This window comes from Coregonus lavaretus (genome assembly GCF_964263955.1).
Source record: "Coregonus lavaretus genome assembly, contig: HAP1_SCAFFOLD_2653, whole genome shotgun sequence".
Taxonomy (NCBI): domain Eukaryota; kingdom Metazoa; phylum Chordata; class Actinopteri; order Salmoniformes; family Salmonidae; genus Coregonus; species Coregonus lavaretus.
The window spans coordinates 14,417-30,618 of record NW_028164667.1 but is presented as its reverse complement, the minus strand read 5'-3'; the positions used below and the strand labels follow the sequence as shown (position 1 = coordinate 30,618).

The following is a 16,202-nucleotide window of genomic DNA, read 5'->3' as shown; positions in this document are numbered from 1 at the left end:
TTGTAATCCGTGATAGTTTGCAAGCCCTGCCACATCCAACAAGCGTCAGAGCCGGCGTAGTAGGATTCGATCTTAGTCTTGTATTGACGCTTTGCCTGTTTAAACTCCTCTATGCCATTTACTCGCCAAAGTAGTTTTGTCAGGGTGCCCGCATGTAGGCCTCTCTTGCGCAGTCTCTTTCTCTTCCGAGTCTCTGGGATTAGGGTTTGGTCCAGGGTGAGCAGAATGTCCTGCGTCACCGTCTTGTTGAAGTAGAATTCTTCATCCAAATCGAGGTTAGTGATTTTTTTCGGTCATAGGAAACGATTAGGTACACAAAAAATTAATATCAGCACATAAAAAAAACATAAACCATTTGTATTATTTTGTACCATCTTCATTGCGGGACTTTTATTTTGAAAGGAAATCGCAGAGGTCACAGCCTTATTCTTGGTATTATGCTGGTCCACAAACATTCGATAGAGGTGCATGCCGCCACCTAATGTGTGGGCTGTGTCCGCCTACTGTTCTGGAGTGTGAATTTAAGACACTTTGTTACACAAAAAGGGAAGAAAAATTGCCCTACCAACTAACCCTACAACCATTCAACTTCACCACTATTCAATTACTTTTCCCTATCTGATCCTACACCAGGCCAGCAGCCTGGGAGGACGGGACACTATCGTTCAACTCACCTTGTAAATCTTCTGCAGTAAAATCACGTAATACACCCAATTTCTTCTCTGCAGCTACCACAACATATATTTTCTGTGATTTAGGTTCCATTTCTGCGGTACAGTTGATAACCATGACAATGAGCGCTAAGAAGCCAACCTTTCTGAAGCACACGTTATTCCTATAACTCTCTATTGGCCTGGGCCTACTCACAGGGAACCTCTTAGGATCCCTTGCCCTGGATCTTCCTCTACTACTCTCTTCACTGCCTCAGCATACGACACCTTCTGTACAACCTCAACCTACCATTCTCTCACTGGACACTTCTGATCTCCAGCAACAGTTAATACACACAGCGATTCTGTTAACACTGAAGAAGAGGGTCTTTTTTGGTTGGCGCCATAGCTCAAAGGGTGTGGTTAAACGAAAAAGGAATGCGCACTGTTCTTTGAAAAAATTGTACTGCTTATTACATTACACATCAAATCTATGATCAGTATCTTTCAAGCTCAGAGCAGACTTGTTTAGAAAGAACAGTGTGTTAGCAAGAATAGAGTAGAAAATAATGACTTTATTCCATCCTCAGTAAGGTAAATATTCAACTATCCTTGTTCTAGCCTAGATTTACTGTCTCTCTAAAAACAGGTCTTTACACAGTTAAAGGGTTAAGGAGGGGTATGTGTTTAATTAACCTCTTTCCCCAATACACTTCACATGATAATTATATTATGTCAGCTAAAGAATGGTTCTCAGATATCCCCTTTTGTACATCTCAAGCCACAATGCTACGATTTCTTCCCATTGTGGACACTCTTATGCCTGATAAGGTTACTCAGGAAGGCGAAGCTCTTGTAACATAGTTTGCACTTGAAGGGCCTCTCCTTGGTGTGAACGGTCTGGTGCCTCTTCACATAGTTTGCCTCAGTGAAACGCTTCCCACACGTGGGGCAGGCATACGGCTTGTCAGCGTCCAACCTAACACTCGGCCTCCCACGTTGTGATCCAATGACACCAGAGGAGGTAGAAGCAGGAGCCACCACCCTCAGGTGGTTAGTCTTTGAGCTCTCTCCTTGACCTCTAGCCATTGTTTGGGTGTTGTTGAGATTGTGTGCTGTGTTATAGGCTAGGTACCTCTTGTGGTGAACGCCCATCCTGACCCTGTCTGTATTGGTTGGGTAACCATGAGGTAACTGAGGAAGGCTAGACCCAGGTCCAGGCCTTCCATGAACCCAGTCACCAGGCATTAGATGAGACCCTGAAGGAAAAGACAGACTTGCTGATAGACTCCCACCAGGGGGCTCTCCCACCACTCTCTCTGAAGGCTGAAGCCCAGGATGACCTGCTCTGTTCAGCATAGATACTGTGGTGTTTGTATCATAGGAACAGGAGGGTATATCTCTATCAGCCCCAGGCCCTGCTTCATCCCTGCACTGAGACTGTGAAGAGAAGGGTCTGTGCTGCAGACTGGAGCCTCTGTCTCTCTGATGACCACCAGGACTGAGGTGGTTCATTCCACCTGTCCACTGGTTGTGTTCTGTGTAGTGGTTGTGGTGGAGTCTCTGTCCCTCGTGGTTCGGCCCTGGTTCTGACTCGGGAAGGAAGAGGGACGGCTTCTGATCCAGGGTCCTGATCCGGGGCCAGGGATTGTGACCAGCCGCTTCAGAGGTCCAGTCTCTCCCGCCAGTAACACCGGAGATCAGCAGGTCTTCATGGACTGCAGACTGTAAACACAAATTGTACAGAAGAGCATATAAAGGTTTATATAAGAAACTCTTTGCTGTACAAACAGAAACATGACATTATATTATAAAATGTTAACCACAGTCAAGCCCATCTCTAACACTGTGATTCAAGTACCTAACAATATGGAGCCATTGGAGTTTATTATAAAAGAAATGTCCATGTGTTGATTCAAGAATGAAGTGTAATGTTTTGGTTCGACTGATAAGGGAAACGCAGACCCTGCAATGATACAAAAATAACCAAGTCAGTCAGCACAGAGTTGATTTTGTATTTAATTGCAACAAAATGGTCATACCCTCACATAACATGAAGTACAGTACTTTTATTGCACAAAACAATACATTTGACAAGTAGAATAACTTTTCTCACTATGGTAACACTTTACCTTTTCTGTAAATCTGGTACCCTCACTTTGATAAAATTAATTTTAGAATACTTTGGAAAAGGTTCAACATTACATTACACACATCTTCACTACTTTATGTCAAGTAAACATGAATTGAGGTACTATCCTTACCTCACTATAAAAGCTAAAGGGACATAGTTATCACTTTTCATCAGTGAAGCATTTTTACAGACACCATCACACCAACCATCACCATATCATCAACTCTGCCTCATCATACTCATTCTTTCCTCAGTTCACCTCATCCAGTTCCCTACTACATCCAAAACCGACAGAATTAACTACAAACGAACAAACTAGTACTACATTACATGTCACTACTCATGGGCCGTGTGCATTTTTTGCTGGTGTATCCTCAGGTAGCTCCTCTCTGAGAACCTCTTCCCGCAGTGCGTACAGGCGAACGGCCTCTCTCCTGTGTGCATCTTCAGGCGCATCTTCAGCTGGTGCTTGTGGGAGAACCTCTTCTCACACTGGGGGCAGCTGGAGGGTTTCTCCCCGGTGTGGATCCTCTGGTGCCTCTTCAATCTTGGACGAGTGGGAGAAACTTGCCTGGCACAGGTGGCAACCAAACAGATTCTCCCCCATGTGCATCCTCTGGTGGATCTCCACCTGTTTGGGGAAACTGAAGGCTTTCCCACAGAATGAACACTAGAAGTGCTTCTCTTTGCCACCGGATCTACTGATAGCATTACTACTACTGTCATTTGTCAATGGGCTTGTGCAGCCATTTATTGTTGAGGCACTGGTATTGTCTGAGTTCTGGTTTTACATTAGGCGAGTGTGAGGAGGATGAAGGCCAGGGAGTGTCTGTGTTGTCACAGGATCCATGTTCCAGTTGATAGATCCTATAGAAGGCAGGCTGAAGGCAGCACCTGTTAGGGGGTTAACCTGAGGCGCCATCAGTCTCTCTGAATCACAACTATAGGAGCAGGACGGAGCATCGCTAGCCGAGTCTGTGTCTGTTCTCTCCCGCCGCATACAAACACCTCCCCGTCCCCGCAGACCAAATCTGCGCCTCGCCCTGGTCTCAGCGAGTCTGTTGTCATAGAGACTAAATTCACCTGTTAGGGCAGTGGTCACCAACCGGTCGATCTCCAATGCATTCCTAGTCGATGGCCGAACAGTTCTGTAAAAAACCCAATGATAAAGCCTTGCGTTCCTATTTATTATTATTTGTCTGGCGCTGTTGGCTGTAGGTGCACCCGATTCAGCGGTGTTCCCATTTTGAACCATTGCATGTGTTTGAAGGTACAACCTCTGCCTTGCCGGCAGGCCCGGAGAGCAAATCAAGTGCACTATAGGCCTACCTCCGGCCAATCGGATGGCTCAGATTACCGTGTCTGCAGTAACGTAGCAGGCTTAAAAGAAAGCTACAGCGAAGTTGATACTGTGAGATGTAAAAACTTTTAAAATCATGACTAGAGAGAGACTGTCAACGAATACAGCAAAGAGGTGCTGTTTTTATGAGTGAGTTCATGTTTAAGTTCTTACTCAGCACTGTCAACACTTTGTATTCAACACTTTTATAAGCAATAAAATGTGCATTCTTCCTTCTTCCCCTCGCACTACAACCAGCACTGCAGTTGTAATGAATGAGTAGGAAAGTGTATCGATAGGCTTGCGTTGTTTTTTTTATATTGAAGAATATTTCACTTTCTCTGTTCATCGGAGCAAGTCAAGTAAAGCCAATATGTGGTGTTAATGTATTGGGCCTAAAGCCTACTGCACAAACCTCATTCATACAGTACTGTTTTTAATAGGTTCATGTTGCATAGGCTTACATTTTTTAAGGCTTGCATTTTGACTCAGAAAGTGACCACTGTGTTAGGGGGTTAACCTGAGGCGCCATCAGTCTCTCTGAATCACAACTATAGGAGCAGGACGGAGCATCGCTAGCAGCGTCTGTTCTCTCCCGCCGCATACGGTCACCTCCCTGTCCCGGATCAAATCTACGCCTTGCCCTAGTCTCAGCCAGTCTGTTGTCATGGAGACTAAGTTTGGATGTTGTTTTGTGATCAACTGTCTGTTTCTGGTTGTGGTTAACAGTGTTGTTCCCCAGCCCAGAGTTGAGGACGCTGTCCCATCCACTGACCTCCACTGTGTCGCCTCTGGTCCTGGCCTGCTCAGTGATGTTATTCCCTGGGCCCTTGGCTGCTCCCGTCTGGGTCTGGGAATCCAAGACGGCTGCCCAATCTCTGTTAGCCTCCAGCCAACCACCTACAAGAAGAGGTTAGAAAATAGACTAAAAATATGGCAGAGAAAACTCTACATCTGGAGTTTTTTTTGGTCAATTACCTGGTCAAGTTCATACATTATAATGTGTGTTTTTATATGTAAATATATGTTGTATTGATTTCACTTAATGAATGAATAAAGAGAATTCAGACAAAGAAAGTCAGGCGCATCACTATTCCCATTGAAGATCTATTACTGTATGTAGGCTATATGTATTTCTCCTTACCTTGCTCCCCCATCTTTACTCCACTCAGCAGTTCAATGCTCTCTGATCCATCTTCTATTGTCTCCTCTTTGACTAGCAGCAGATCAGACTTCCCATCCTCCATGTCTACTGACTGTAAGAGATACAAAGTGAGAGGATGTTGGATCAAGAAATCTGATATGAGCACCCTGCTATGGAGCATCTTCTGATTGAGCAATTAGGGATGGCTATGAGTACTATGCAAACATGTACGTTCATTTGCTACTGGTTAGATGTTGTTAATGGTTTGATAACTCAAAGACATAGTCCCACACTTAAGACAAAATCTATCAAGACCTGGGCCCGTATCCACAAAGTCTCAAATTGAGGATCAGGTCCCCATCTGGCTACATATTCTTATTAATTATGATCTAAAAGGCAAAACTGATCCTAGATTGCACTACTACTCTGAGACACTGTGGATACGAGCCCTGACCTAATACTATGCAGACAATAGTTCACAGTGGGCTCACCTCAGTGAGACTGTGTGTGGTCCTGTGCTGTTCAGCTGGTTCCTCTGTGGGTTCAGGAGGAGGTGTAGTCTGGTTGTCCTCCATGACCATGGTCCCCTCAGGGTTCCCCAGACCCTCCTCACACCCCTCCTCCTGCTCCTGGAAGAGACAGGTGATACAGATTACAGACATACCTTCCCTCAGGTACGTACACACGCACACACAGATAATAAACACACTTTCAACATGGAGTGTTTACCCATCCCCACTATGTTTGAGTCCTTTACTGTAGTTACATAATTACTTCATTGTTGTTAAACCCATCATGGTGGACATAAATAATATGTTGTGGGTAAAAATAAGTCAGCTATGATAAATCATCAGACAAACCTGATTAAACTATTTTGACGTGTACAGTCGTGGTCAAATGTTTTGAGAATGACACAAATACTAATTTTCACAAAGTCTGCTGCCTCAGTTTTGATGATGGCAATTTGCATATACTCCAGAATGTCATGAAGAGTGATCAGATGAATTGCAATTAATTGCAAAGTCCCTCTTTGCCATGAAAATGAACTTAATCCCCCAAAAACATTTCCACTGCATTTCAGCCCTGCCACAAAAGGACCAGCTGCCATCATATCAGTGATTCTCTAGTTAACACAGGTGAGAGTGTTGACGAGGACAAGGCTGGAGATCACTCTGTCATGCTGATTGAGTTAGAATAACAGACTGGAAGCTTTAAAAGGAGGGTGGTGCTTTAAATCATTGTTCTTCCTCTGTTAACCATGGTTACCTGCAAGGAAACACGTGCCGTCATCATTGCTTTGCACAAAAAGGGCTTCACAGGCAAGGATATTGCTGCTAGTAAGATTGCACCTAAATCAACCATTTCAAGGAGAGAGGTTCAATTGTTGTGAAGAAGGCGTCAGGGCGCTCAAGAAAGTCCAGCAAGCACCAGGACCGTCTCCTAAAGTTGATTCAGCTGCAGGATCGGGGCACCACCAGTGCAGAGCTTGCTCAGGAATGGCAGCAGGCAGGTGTGAGTGCATTTGCACGCACAGTGAGGTGAAGACTTTTGGAGGATGGCCTGGTGTCAAGAAGGGCAGCAAAGAAGCCACCTCACTCCAGGAAAAACATCAGGGACAGACTGATATTCTGCAAAAGGTACATGGATTGGACTGCTGAGGACTGGGGTAAAGTCATTTTCTCTGATGAATCCCCATTCCGATTGTTTGGGGCATCTGGAAAACACCTTGTCCGGAGAAGACAAGGTGAGTGCTACCATCAGTCCTGTGTCATGCCAACAGTAAAGCATGATGAGACCATTCATGTGTGGGGTTGCTTCTCAGCCAAGGGAGTGGGCTCACTCACAATTTTGCCTAAGAACACAGCCATGAATAAAGAATGGTACCAACACATCCTCCGAGAGCAACTTCTCTCAACCATCCAAGAACAGTTTGGTGATGACCAATGCCTTTTCCAGCATGATGGAGCACCTTGCCATAAGGCAAAAGTGATAACTAAGTGGCTCAGGGAACAAAACATCGAAATGTTGGGTCCATGGCCAGGAAACTCCCCAGACCTTAATCCCATTGAGAACTTGTGGTCGATCCTCAAAAGGCGGGTGGGCAAACAAAAACCCACAAATTCTGACAAACTCCAAGCATTGATTATGCAAGAATGGGCTGCCATCAGTCAGGATGTGGCCCAGAAGTTAATTGACAGCATGCCAGGGCGGATTGCAGAGGTCTTGAAAAAGAAGGGTCAACACTGCAAATATTGACTCTTTGCATTAACTTAATGTAATTGTCAATAAAAGCCTTTGACACTTATGGAATGCTTGTAATTATACTTCAGTATACCATAGTAACATCTGACAAAAATATCTCATAACACTGAAGCAGCAAACTTTACCTGTGTCATTCTCAAAACTTTTGACCACGACTGTACAGTAGGTGTTTGTTAGTGTGTGGGTCTGTGTAGGTATATTTAGTAAGTCTATATTGGTTATAAAGTGCTGTTGGGTGTATGCAGAATAGGGTGAGATCAGATGTGATGTACAGTGAGGGAAAAAAGTATTTCATCCCCTGCTGATTTTGTACATTTGCCCACGGACAAAGAAATGATCAGTCTATAATTTTAATGGTAGGTTTATTTGAACAGTGAGAGACAGAATAACAACAAAAAAATCCAGAGAAACGCATGTCAAAAATTTTATAAATTGATTTGCATTTCAATGAGGGAAATAACTATTTGACCCCTCTGCAAAACATGACTTAGCCACCAGGTTTGCACACATCTCAAGAGGGATTTTGTCCCACTCCTCTTTGCAGATCTTCTCCAAGTCATTAAGGTTTCGAGCCTGACGTTTGGCAACTCGAACCTTCAGCTCCCTCCACAGATTTTCTATGGGATTAAGGTCTGGAGACTGGCTAGGCCACTCCAGGACCTTAATGTGCTCCTTCTTGAGCCACTCCTTTGTTGCCTTGGCCGTGTGTTTTGGGTCAATGTCATGCTGGAATACCCATCCACAACCCATTTTCAATGCCCTGGCTGAGGGAAGGAGGTTCTCACCCAAGATTTGACGGTACATGGCCCCATCCATCATCCCTTTGATGCGGTGAAGTTGTTCTGTCCCCTTAGCAGAAAAACACCCCCAAAGCATAATGTTTCAATCTCCGTGTTTGACGGTGGGGATGGTGTTCTTGGGGTCATAGGCAGCATTCCTCCTCCTCCAAACACGGCGAGTTGAGTTGATGCCAAAGAGCTCCATTTTGGTCTCATCTGACCACAACACTTCCACCCAGTTCTCCTCTGAATCATTCAGATGTTCATTGGCAAACTTCAGACGGGCATGTACAGTGGAGAGAACAAGTATTTGATACACTGCCGATTTTGCAGGTTTTCCTACTTACATAGCATGTAGAGGTCTGTAATTTTTATCATAGGTACACTTAAACTGTGAGAGACGGAATCTAAAACAAAAATCCAGAAAATCACATTGTATGATTTTTAAGTAATTCATTTGCATTTTATTGCACGACATAAGTATTTGATACATCAGAAAAGCAGAACTTAATATTTGGTACAGAAACATTTGTTTGCAATTACAGAGATCATACGTTTCCTGTAGGTCTTGACCAGGTTTGCACACACTGCAGCAGGGATTTTGGCCCACTCCTCCATACAGACCTTCTCCAGATCCTTCAGGTTTCGGGGCTGTCGCTGGGCAATACGGACTTTCAGCTCCCTCCAAAGATTTTCTATTGGGTTCAGGTCTGGAGACTGGCTAGGCCACTCCAGGACCGTGAGATGCTTCTTACGGAGCCACTCCTTAGTTGCCCTGGCTGTGTGTTTCGGGTCGTTGTCATGCTGGAAGACCCAGCCACGACCCATCTTCAATGCTCTTACTGAGGGAAGGAGGTTGTTGGCCAAGATCTCGCGATACATGGCCCCATACATCCTCCCCTCAATACGGTGCAGTCGTCCTGTCCCCTTTGCAGAAAAGCATCCCCAAAGAATGATGTTTCCACCTCCATGCTTCACGGTTGGGATGGTGTTCTTGGGGTTGTACTCATCCTTCTTCTTCCTCCAAACACGGCGAGTGGAGTTTAGACCAAAAAGCTCTATTTTTGTCTCATCAGACCACATGACCTTCTCCCATTCCTCCTCTGGATCATCCAGATGGTCATTGGCAAACTTCAGACGGGCCTGGACATGCGCTGGCTTGAGCAGGGGGACCTTGCGTGCGCTGCAGGATTTTAATCCATGATGGCGTAGTGTGTTACTAATGGTTTTCTTTGAGACTGTGGTCCCAGTTCTCTTCAGGTCATTGACCAGGTCCTGCCGTGTAGTTCTGGGCTGATCCCTCACCTTCCTCATGATCATTGATGCCCCACGAGGTGAGATCTTGCATGGAGCCCCAGACCGAGGGTGATTGAACGTCATCTTGAACTTCTTCCATTTTCTAATAATTGCGCCAACAGTTGTTGCCTTCTCACCAAGCTGCTTGCCTATTGTCCTGTAGCCCATCCCAGCCTTGTGCAGGTCTACAATGTTATCCCTGATGTCCGTACACAGCTCTCTGGTCTTGGCCATTGTGGCGAGGTTGGAGTCTGTTTGATTGAGTGTGTGGACAGGTGTCTTTTATACAGGTAACGAGTTCAAACAGGTGCAGTTAATACAGGTAATGAGTGGAGAACAGGAGGGCTTCTTAAAGAAAAACGAACAGGTCTGTGATAGCCAGAATTCTTACTGGTTGGTAGGTGATCAAATACTTATGTGATGCAATAAAATGCAAATTAATTACTTAAAAATCATACAATGTGATTTTGTGGATTTTTGTTTTAGATTCCATCTCTCACAGTTGAAGTGTACCTATGATAAAAATTACAGACCTCTACATGCTTTGTAAGTAGGAAAACCTGCAAAATCGGCAGTGTATCAAATACTTGTTCTCCCCATTGTATATGTGCTTTCTTGAGCAGGGGGACCTTGCGGGCGCTGCAGGATTTCAGTCCTTCACGGCGTAGTGTGTTACCAATTGTTTTCTTGGTGACTATGGTCCCAGCTGCCTTAAGATCATTGACAAGATCCTCCCATGTAGTTCTGGGCTGATTCCTCACCGTTCTCATGATCATTGCAACTCCACGAGGTGAGATCTTGCATGGAGCCCCAGGCCGAGAGAGATTGACAGTTATTTTGTCTTTCTTCCATTTGCGAATAATCGCACCAACTGTTGTCACCTTCTCACCAAACTGCTTGGCGATGGTCTTGTAGCCCATTCCAGCCTTGTGTAGGTCTACAATCTTGTCCCTGACATCCTTGGAGAGCTCTTTGGTCTTGGCCATGGTGGAGAGTTTGGAATCTGATTGATTGATTGCTTCTGTGGACGTGTCTTTTATACAGGTAACAAGCTGAGATTAGGAGCACTCCCTTTAAGAGTGTGCTCCTAATCTCAGCTCGTTACCTGTATAAAAGACACCTGGGAGCCAGAAATCTTTCTGATTGAGAGGGGGTCAAATACTTATTTCCCTCATTAAAATGCAAATCAATTTATAACATTTTTGACATGCGTTTTTCTGGATTTTTTTGTTGTTATTCTGTCTCTCACTGTTTAAATAAACCTACCATTAAAATTATAGACTGATAATTTCTTTGTCAGTGGGCAAACGTACAAAATCAGCAGGGGATCAAATACTTTTTTCCCTCACTGTATAGTAAAGAGAGTCAAAAGTCAGAATTAAAAGTCCCATGTTGTGTTTATTAAACATAAACAAGTGTTAATTACACCATATGAAAACCACACCTAAAAATCTGCATGAACTTCAATTTCTCATAAAAAGTGTCTTGGGAAAGTAGTGAATGGAAGTAATGAAACATGCAATTGGGAACATCATATAGCCTACACAGTATAAACACAATATGTAACAGACTTTTTAGGCTTGTAAACCTTATATATCACACAATGTCTGGATGCAATCTTCTATTCAGGAATATTCAACACTGAAATCGGTTACTCTCGTTATTCCAAATGCATCTGGATCTTTTCTGTTGACAACAATGAAAATGAATCTTTGTCTTTAATGCAGGGTTTGATCTAAACTTCAGGCAAATTGGCCTTTCTCACATGTGGACCTTCAGGTGCCTTTTCAGGTCACCAGCCTGGGCGAAGCGCATGTGACACTGGGTACAGCTGTAGGGTTTCTCCCCTGTGTGGACCCTCTGGTGCCTCTTCAGGTCACCAGCCTGGGCGAAGCACATGTGACACTGGGTACAGCTAAAGGGTTTCACCCCTGTGTGGACCCTCTGGTGCCTCTTCAGGTTGCCCGCATGGGCGAAGCGCATGTGACACTGGGTACAGGTGAAGGGTTTCACCCCTGTGTGGACCCTCTGATGGATCTCCACCTTCTGGGAGCAGCTGAAGCCTTTGTTACAGAACATGCAGAGGAACCGCTTCTCTTTACCGCCCGTTGTTGCTCCCCCTTCCCGCGGCTTGGCCTTTTGGTTGTTTGAGTTCGATACCTGATCAAAAAGGACGCTGCCTTGTGAATCGGAAGGTGCCATAGACATGGCCACTGGGTGTAAAGGGGAGTGGGTTGAGACATTTAGATTAGTCTCTAAGCTTTCCCTGTAGTCTAAGAAGTCACTGGTGTTGCCTTGTGAGTGTCCTTCTCCTAAGTGAGTCTCGTCTGCATTCCATGTCAGAGGAGCATCGCCCTCCACTTTCACAGTCACCTCATCTACGACCAGACCCTCCCCTTTCTTATCTAGGAACCCTTCAGAGTATACACTACTGCTGTACTGGTTCCAGTCCCCTCTCATTGGATTAGTCTGTGTATCTAAGCCCACAGGCATGTTACCAGGTATCATCTGTGTCTCTGTAGCGTATGAACAGGACGGATCACTGTGAGTCTGTAACGCGACACCTGAGTCCTGATGGGACATTACCGTCCTTGGGTTACCGTAAAGTAAATACTCTGTGCAGGGAGCAGGAGGACAGCCGAGTCGCCCCAGCCCTGTTAAAGTCTTTGTGTCTGACTTGAGGACGGCGTTCGGCATTCCACTGACCTCGGTGATGCTTCTTCGGGTCCTGGGCTGCACTGGGGCGGTGGTGGGGTCCTCCATGGCTACAGGGGGCGCTCCAGCTGCTCCAGTCTGGATGTCTCTGCTTTGCCGTGGGTCCTCCTCTCCTTCAGACCTCTCCTGCTTGACCCCAGGACCTGCAGCCTCTGCATCTGCAGACTGACACAAAAAGAGAGGAGGTTATTACCGGTACATGAGCTGAATTGGATATCAATCTTGTAGGGAAGTCTCACAAGCTCACCTATGTAAGATGAATTATGATGTACATGTAAGCAAGTGAATAGCTGAGGGGAGCCTTTCTGAAATAAACAGGCCTCATTTGATTTTATGCAACATTATTACACTAACCTCTATCACAATAATGTGCTGGGTTGACGTTCTACTCCCCTCATCAACCGTGATTGGTTGGTCATCTCTCCATGTATTGTGTCCCGCTGGCTTCACAAAGCTCCTGTGGCCTCCAGTGAGATGTCCTTCACCTGAGAGCGATTGGGGGAAAAGAGGTGGTTAGGTTAGCTACTGTGAATGTTCAATGGTATCTTGTACATTATTGACACTGTCTAGAAATGACATGGATGTAAGGTAATTCATCTCATAAGTTCTTGATATAGATGGCCGTAGGTAGCCTAGTGGTTAGAGCGTTGGGCCAGTAACCAGATGGTTGCTGGTTGGAATACCTGAGCCAACAGGGTAAAAAAAAAAAAAAAAAAATGTTGATGTGCCCTTGAGCAAGGCACTTAACCCTAATTTGCTCAAGGGGAGGCGTACTACTATGGCTGACCCTGTAAAACAACACATTTCACTGCACCTATCTGGGGTATGTGACAATAAAACATCAGCTTTTTTACTATGTATTATGTTCCATGCATTACATTGTCTTCATTGAGTAAATCATACGAAATGCTATAAATCAATAATCTGGTTAGAATATATTGTTTCTTTGCTAAATAATCAAGGGAATTATTGCATTCTATCCAAAAACGGACCAAGACCCAATTCTGGGTAACACCTGTGAACACATGTGCAGATGGGAACGGGGCGACAACCCCTGCCTTCTGCAAAATGTACCTCTTGCCATTCCTCTGTATTTGTCGAGGATCTTGATACTACTGGGACGACTGGCGAGGACGCGTTCCCGTGCCACCTTCAGTTCAAGTAGCTGCAGTTTCCTCCGCAATGCCCTGTTTTCTTTCTGGCTTTGAGTTATTTCCAAACGAAACACTGCATAGTCGTCGTCTACGAGTTTACAGATCTCTGCCACGGCTGCATTCGCTAGAACCTCCATGATGGAGGCTATTTGAGTGTGAAAAACGATACAGTTAGCCATTGTTAGCTACCGCTAGCAGCTAGCTAGTGTTACCTAGATAACACCTATCAACCAAGTCCTCTCCAACGGGAATTAAAGACTACATGTCGTAAGTATGTGATGCTGTGCAGTTAAATTAGTCATATTTTGAATTCCAGGGTGTTAATAAACGTCTAAATAACAATATAAACGCTAACGTGGAAATTGTTCTTGCTGTTCACTTCCGTTTACCCTCTTTCTTCTTCTTTGTGTAGTTTTCTGGCAGACTAGACGCTTGGTTGTGTGTTGCTGCCTTTCACAGGTCGGAGTGTTCACGAAAAGGAGATTGGGGGGGAATTTAATTGCACCACTATCTTACCCTATAAATACACCACTATCCCCAACAAACCCACCACCCCTTCCCACTACTTTGGTCCTAATAGGTCGTCGGCCTGGGAGGATGGAACCTCTTCTCTCAAAACCCACTGTAGTTCTTCTGCACTAAAACCTTGGACACGCAAAAACTTCTCTGCTACTACTACCAAATCAATCTTCTGGAATTTCCGTTCCATCTGTATGGTGCAATTAATGACCATAGCATTAAACGCCAAGAAGCCAACCTTACTAAAGCACAAACTGTTTCGGTCACTCTGTACTGGCCTACTCTCAAATAAAATTGTATTGGTCACATACACATATTTAGCAGATGTTATTGCGGGTGTAGCGAAATGCTTGTGTTCCTAGCTCCAACAGTGCAATACTATCTAACAATTCACAACAATACACACAAATCTAAAGGAAAATAATGGAATTAAGAAATATATAAATATTTGGACGACAAATGTCGGAGTGGCATTGACTAAAATACAGTAGCATAGAATACAGTATATACATATGAAATGAGTAAAGCAGTATGTAAACATTATTCAAGTGACCAGTGATTCCATGTAGGGCAGCAGCCTCTAAGGTGTAGGGTTGAGTAACCGGGTGGTAGCCGGCTAGTGATGGCTATTTAACAGTGATGACCTTGAGATAGAAGCTGTTTTTCAGTCTCTTGGTCCCAGCTTTGATGCACCTGTACTGACCTCGCCTTCTGGATGGTAGCGGGGTGAACAGGCCGTGGCTCGGGTGGTTGATGTCCTTGATGATCTTTTTGGCCTTCCTGTGACATCGGGTGCTGTAGGTGTCCTGGAGGGCCGGCAGTGTGCCCCCGGTGATGCGTTGGGCAGACAACACCACCCTCTGGATAGCCCTGCGGTTGCGGGCGGTGCAGTTGCCATACCAGGTGGTGATACAGCCCGACAGGATGCTCTCAATTGTTCATCTGTAAAAGTTTGTGAGTGTCTTAGGGGCCAAGCCGAATTTCTTCCGCCTCCTGAGGTTGAAGAGGCGCTGTTGCGCCTTCTTCACCACACTGTCTGTGTGGGTGGACCATTTCAGATTGTCAGTTATATGTACGCAGAGGAACTTGAAGCTTTTCACCTTCTCCACTGCGGTCCCGTCGATGTGGATAGGGGCGTGCTCCCTCTGCTGTTTCCTGAAGCCCACGATCAGCTCCTTCGTTTTATTGACGTTGAGGGAGAGGTTATTTACCCAGGGCCCCAAGCTTAATGACGAGCTTGGCGGATACTATGGTGTTGAAGGCTGAGCTATAGTCAATGAACAGCATTCTTACATAGGTATTCCTCTTGTCCAGATGGGATAGGGCAGTGTGCAGTGCGATGGCATCGTCTGTGGATCTATTGGGACGGTATGCAAATTGAAGTGGGTCTAGGGTGTCAGGTAAGGTAGAGATTATATGATCTTTAACTAGCCTCTAAAAGCACTTCATGATGACAGAAGTGAGTGCTACGGGGTGATAGTCATTGAGTTCAGTTACCTTTGCTTTCTTGGGTACAGGAACAATGGTGGACATCTTGAAGCAAGTGGGGACAGCAGACTGGGATATGGAGAGATTGAATATGTCCGTAAACACTCTAGCCAGCTGGTCTGCGCATGCTCTGAGGACGCGGCTAGGGATGCCGTCTGGGCCGGCAGCCTTGCGAGGATTAACGCGCTTAAATGTTTTACTCACGTCGGCCACGGAGAACGAGAGCCCACAGTCCTTGGGAGCGGGCCGCGGCCGTGGCACTGTGTTATCCTCAAAGCGGGCGAAGAAGGTGTTTAGCTTGTCCGGGAGCAAGACGTCGGTGTCCGCGACGTGGCTGGTTCTCCCTTTACAATCCGTGATTGTCTGTAGACCCTGCCACATACGTCTCATGTCTGAGCCGTTGAATTGCGACTCCACTTTGTCTCTGTACTGACGTTTTGCCTGTTAGATTGCCTTACGGAAGGAATAACTACACTTAAATGTGGTGGTTCACGGTTTCAGTTTTGAGCGAATGCTGCCGTCTATCCATGGTTTCTGGTTTGGGTAGGTTTTAATAGTCACAGTGGGAACAACATCGCCTATACACTTCCTAATGAACTCAGTCACCGTGTCTGTGTATATGTCTATGTTATTCTCAGAGGCTACCTGGAACATATCTCAGTCCGCATGATCAAAACAATCTTGAAGCATGGATTCCGATTGGTCAGACCAGCATTGAATAG

The 16,202-nt window shown here is 45.3% G+C and overlaps 1 protein-coding gene and 1 pseudogene across 2 annotated transcripts; both read right to left on the bottom strand.

Annotated features, from left to right (window-relative positions):
- Window positions 1-367: 367 nt before the first annotated feature.
- Window positions 368-13,874, bottom strand: LOC311116796 (uncharacterized protein). Its single transcript, XM_084191831.1, has 7 exons — window positions 13,394-13,874; window positions 12,674-12,804; window positions 12,311-12,484; window positions 5,759-5,896; window positions 5,268-5,379; window positions 4,899-5,023; window positions 368-2,375 (listed from the first exon to the last, which is right to left on the bottom strand). The coding sequence occupies exons 1-7, from the start codon at window positions 13,650-13,652 to the stop codon at window positions 1,440-1,442; spliced, it is 1,875 nt and encodes a 624-aa protein (XP_084047957.1). The 5' UTR covers window positions 13,653-13,874; the 3' UTR covers window positions 368-1,439.
- LOC311116793 lies at window positions 3,121-3,848 on the bottom strand (annotated as a pseudogene). Its single transcript has one exon. The product of its transcript is annotated as an uncharacterized misc_RNA (transcript).
- Window positions 13,875-16,202: the final 2,328 nt, after the last annotated feature.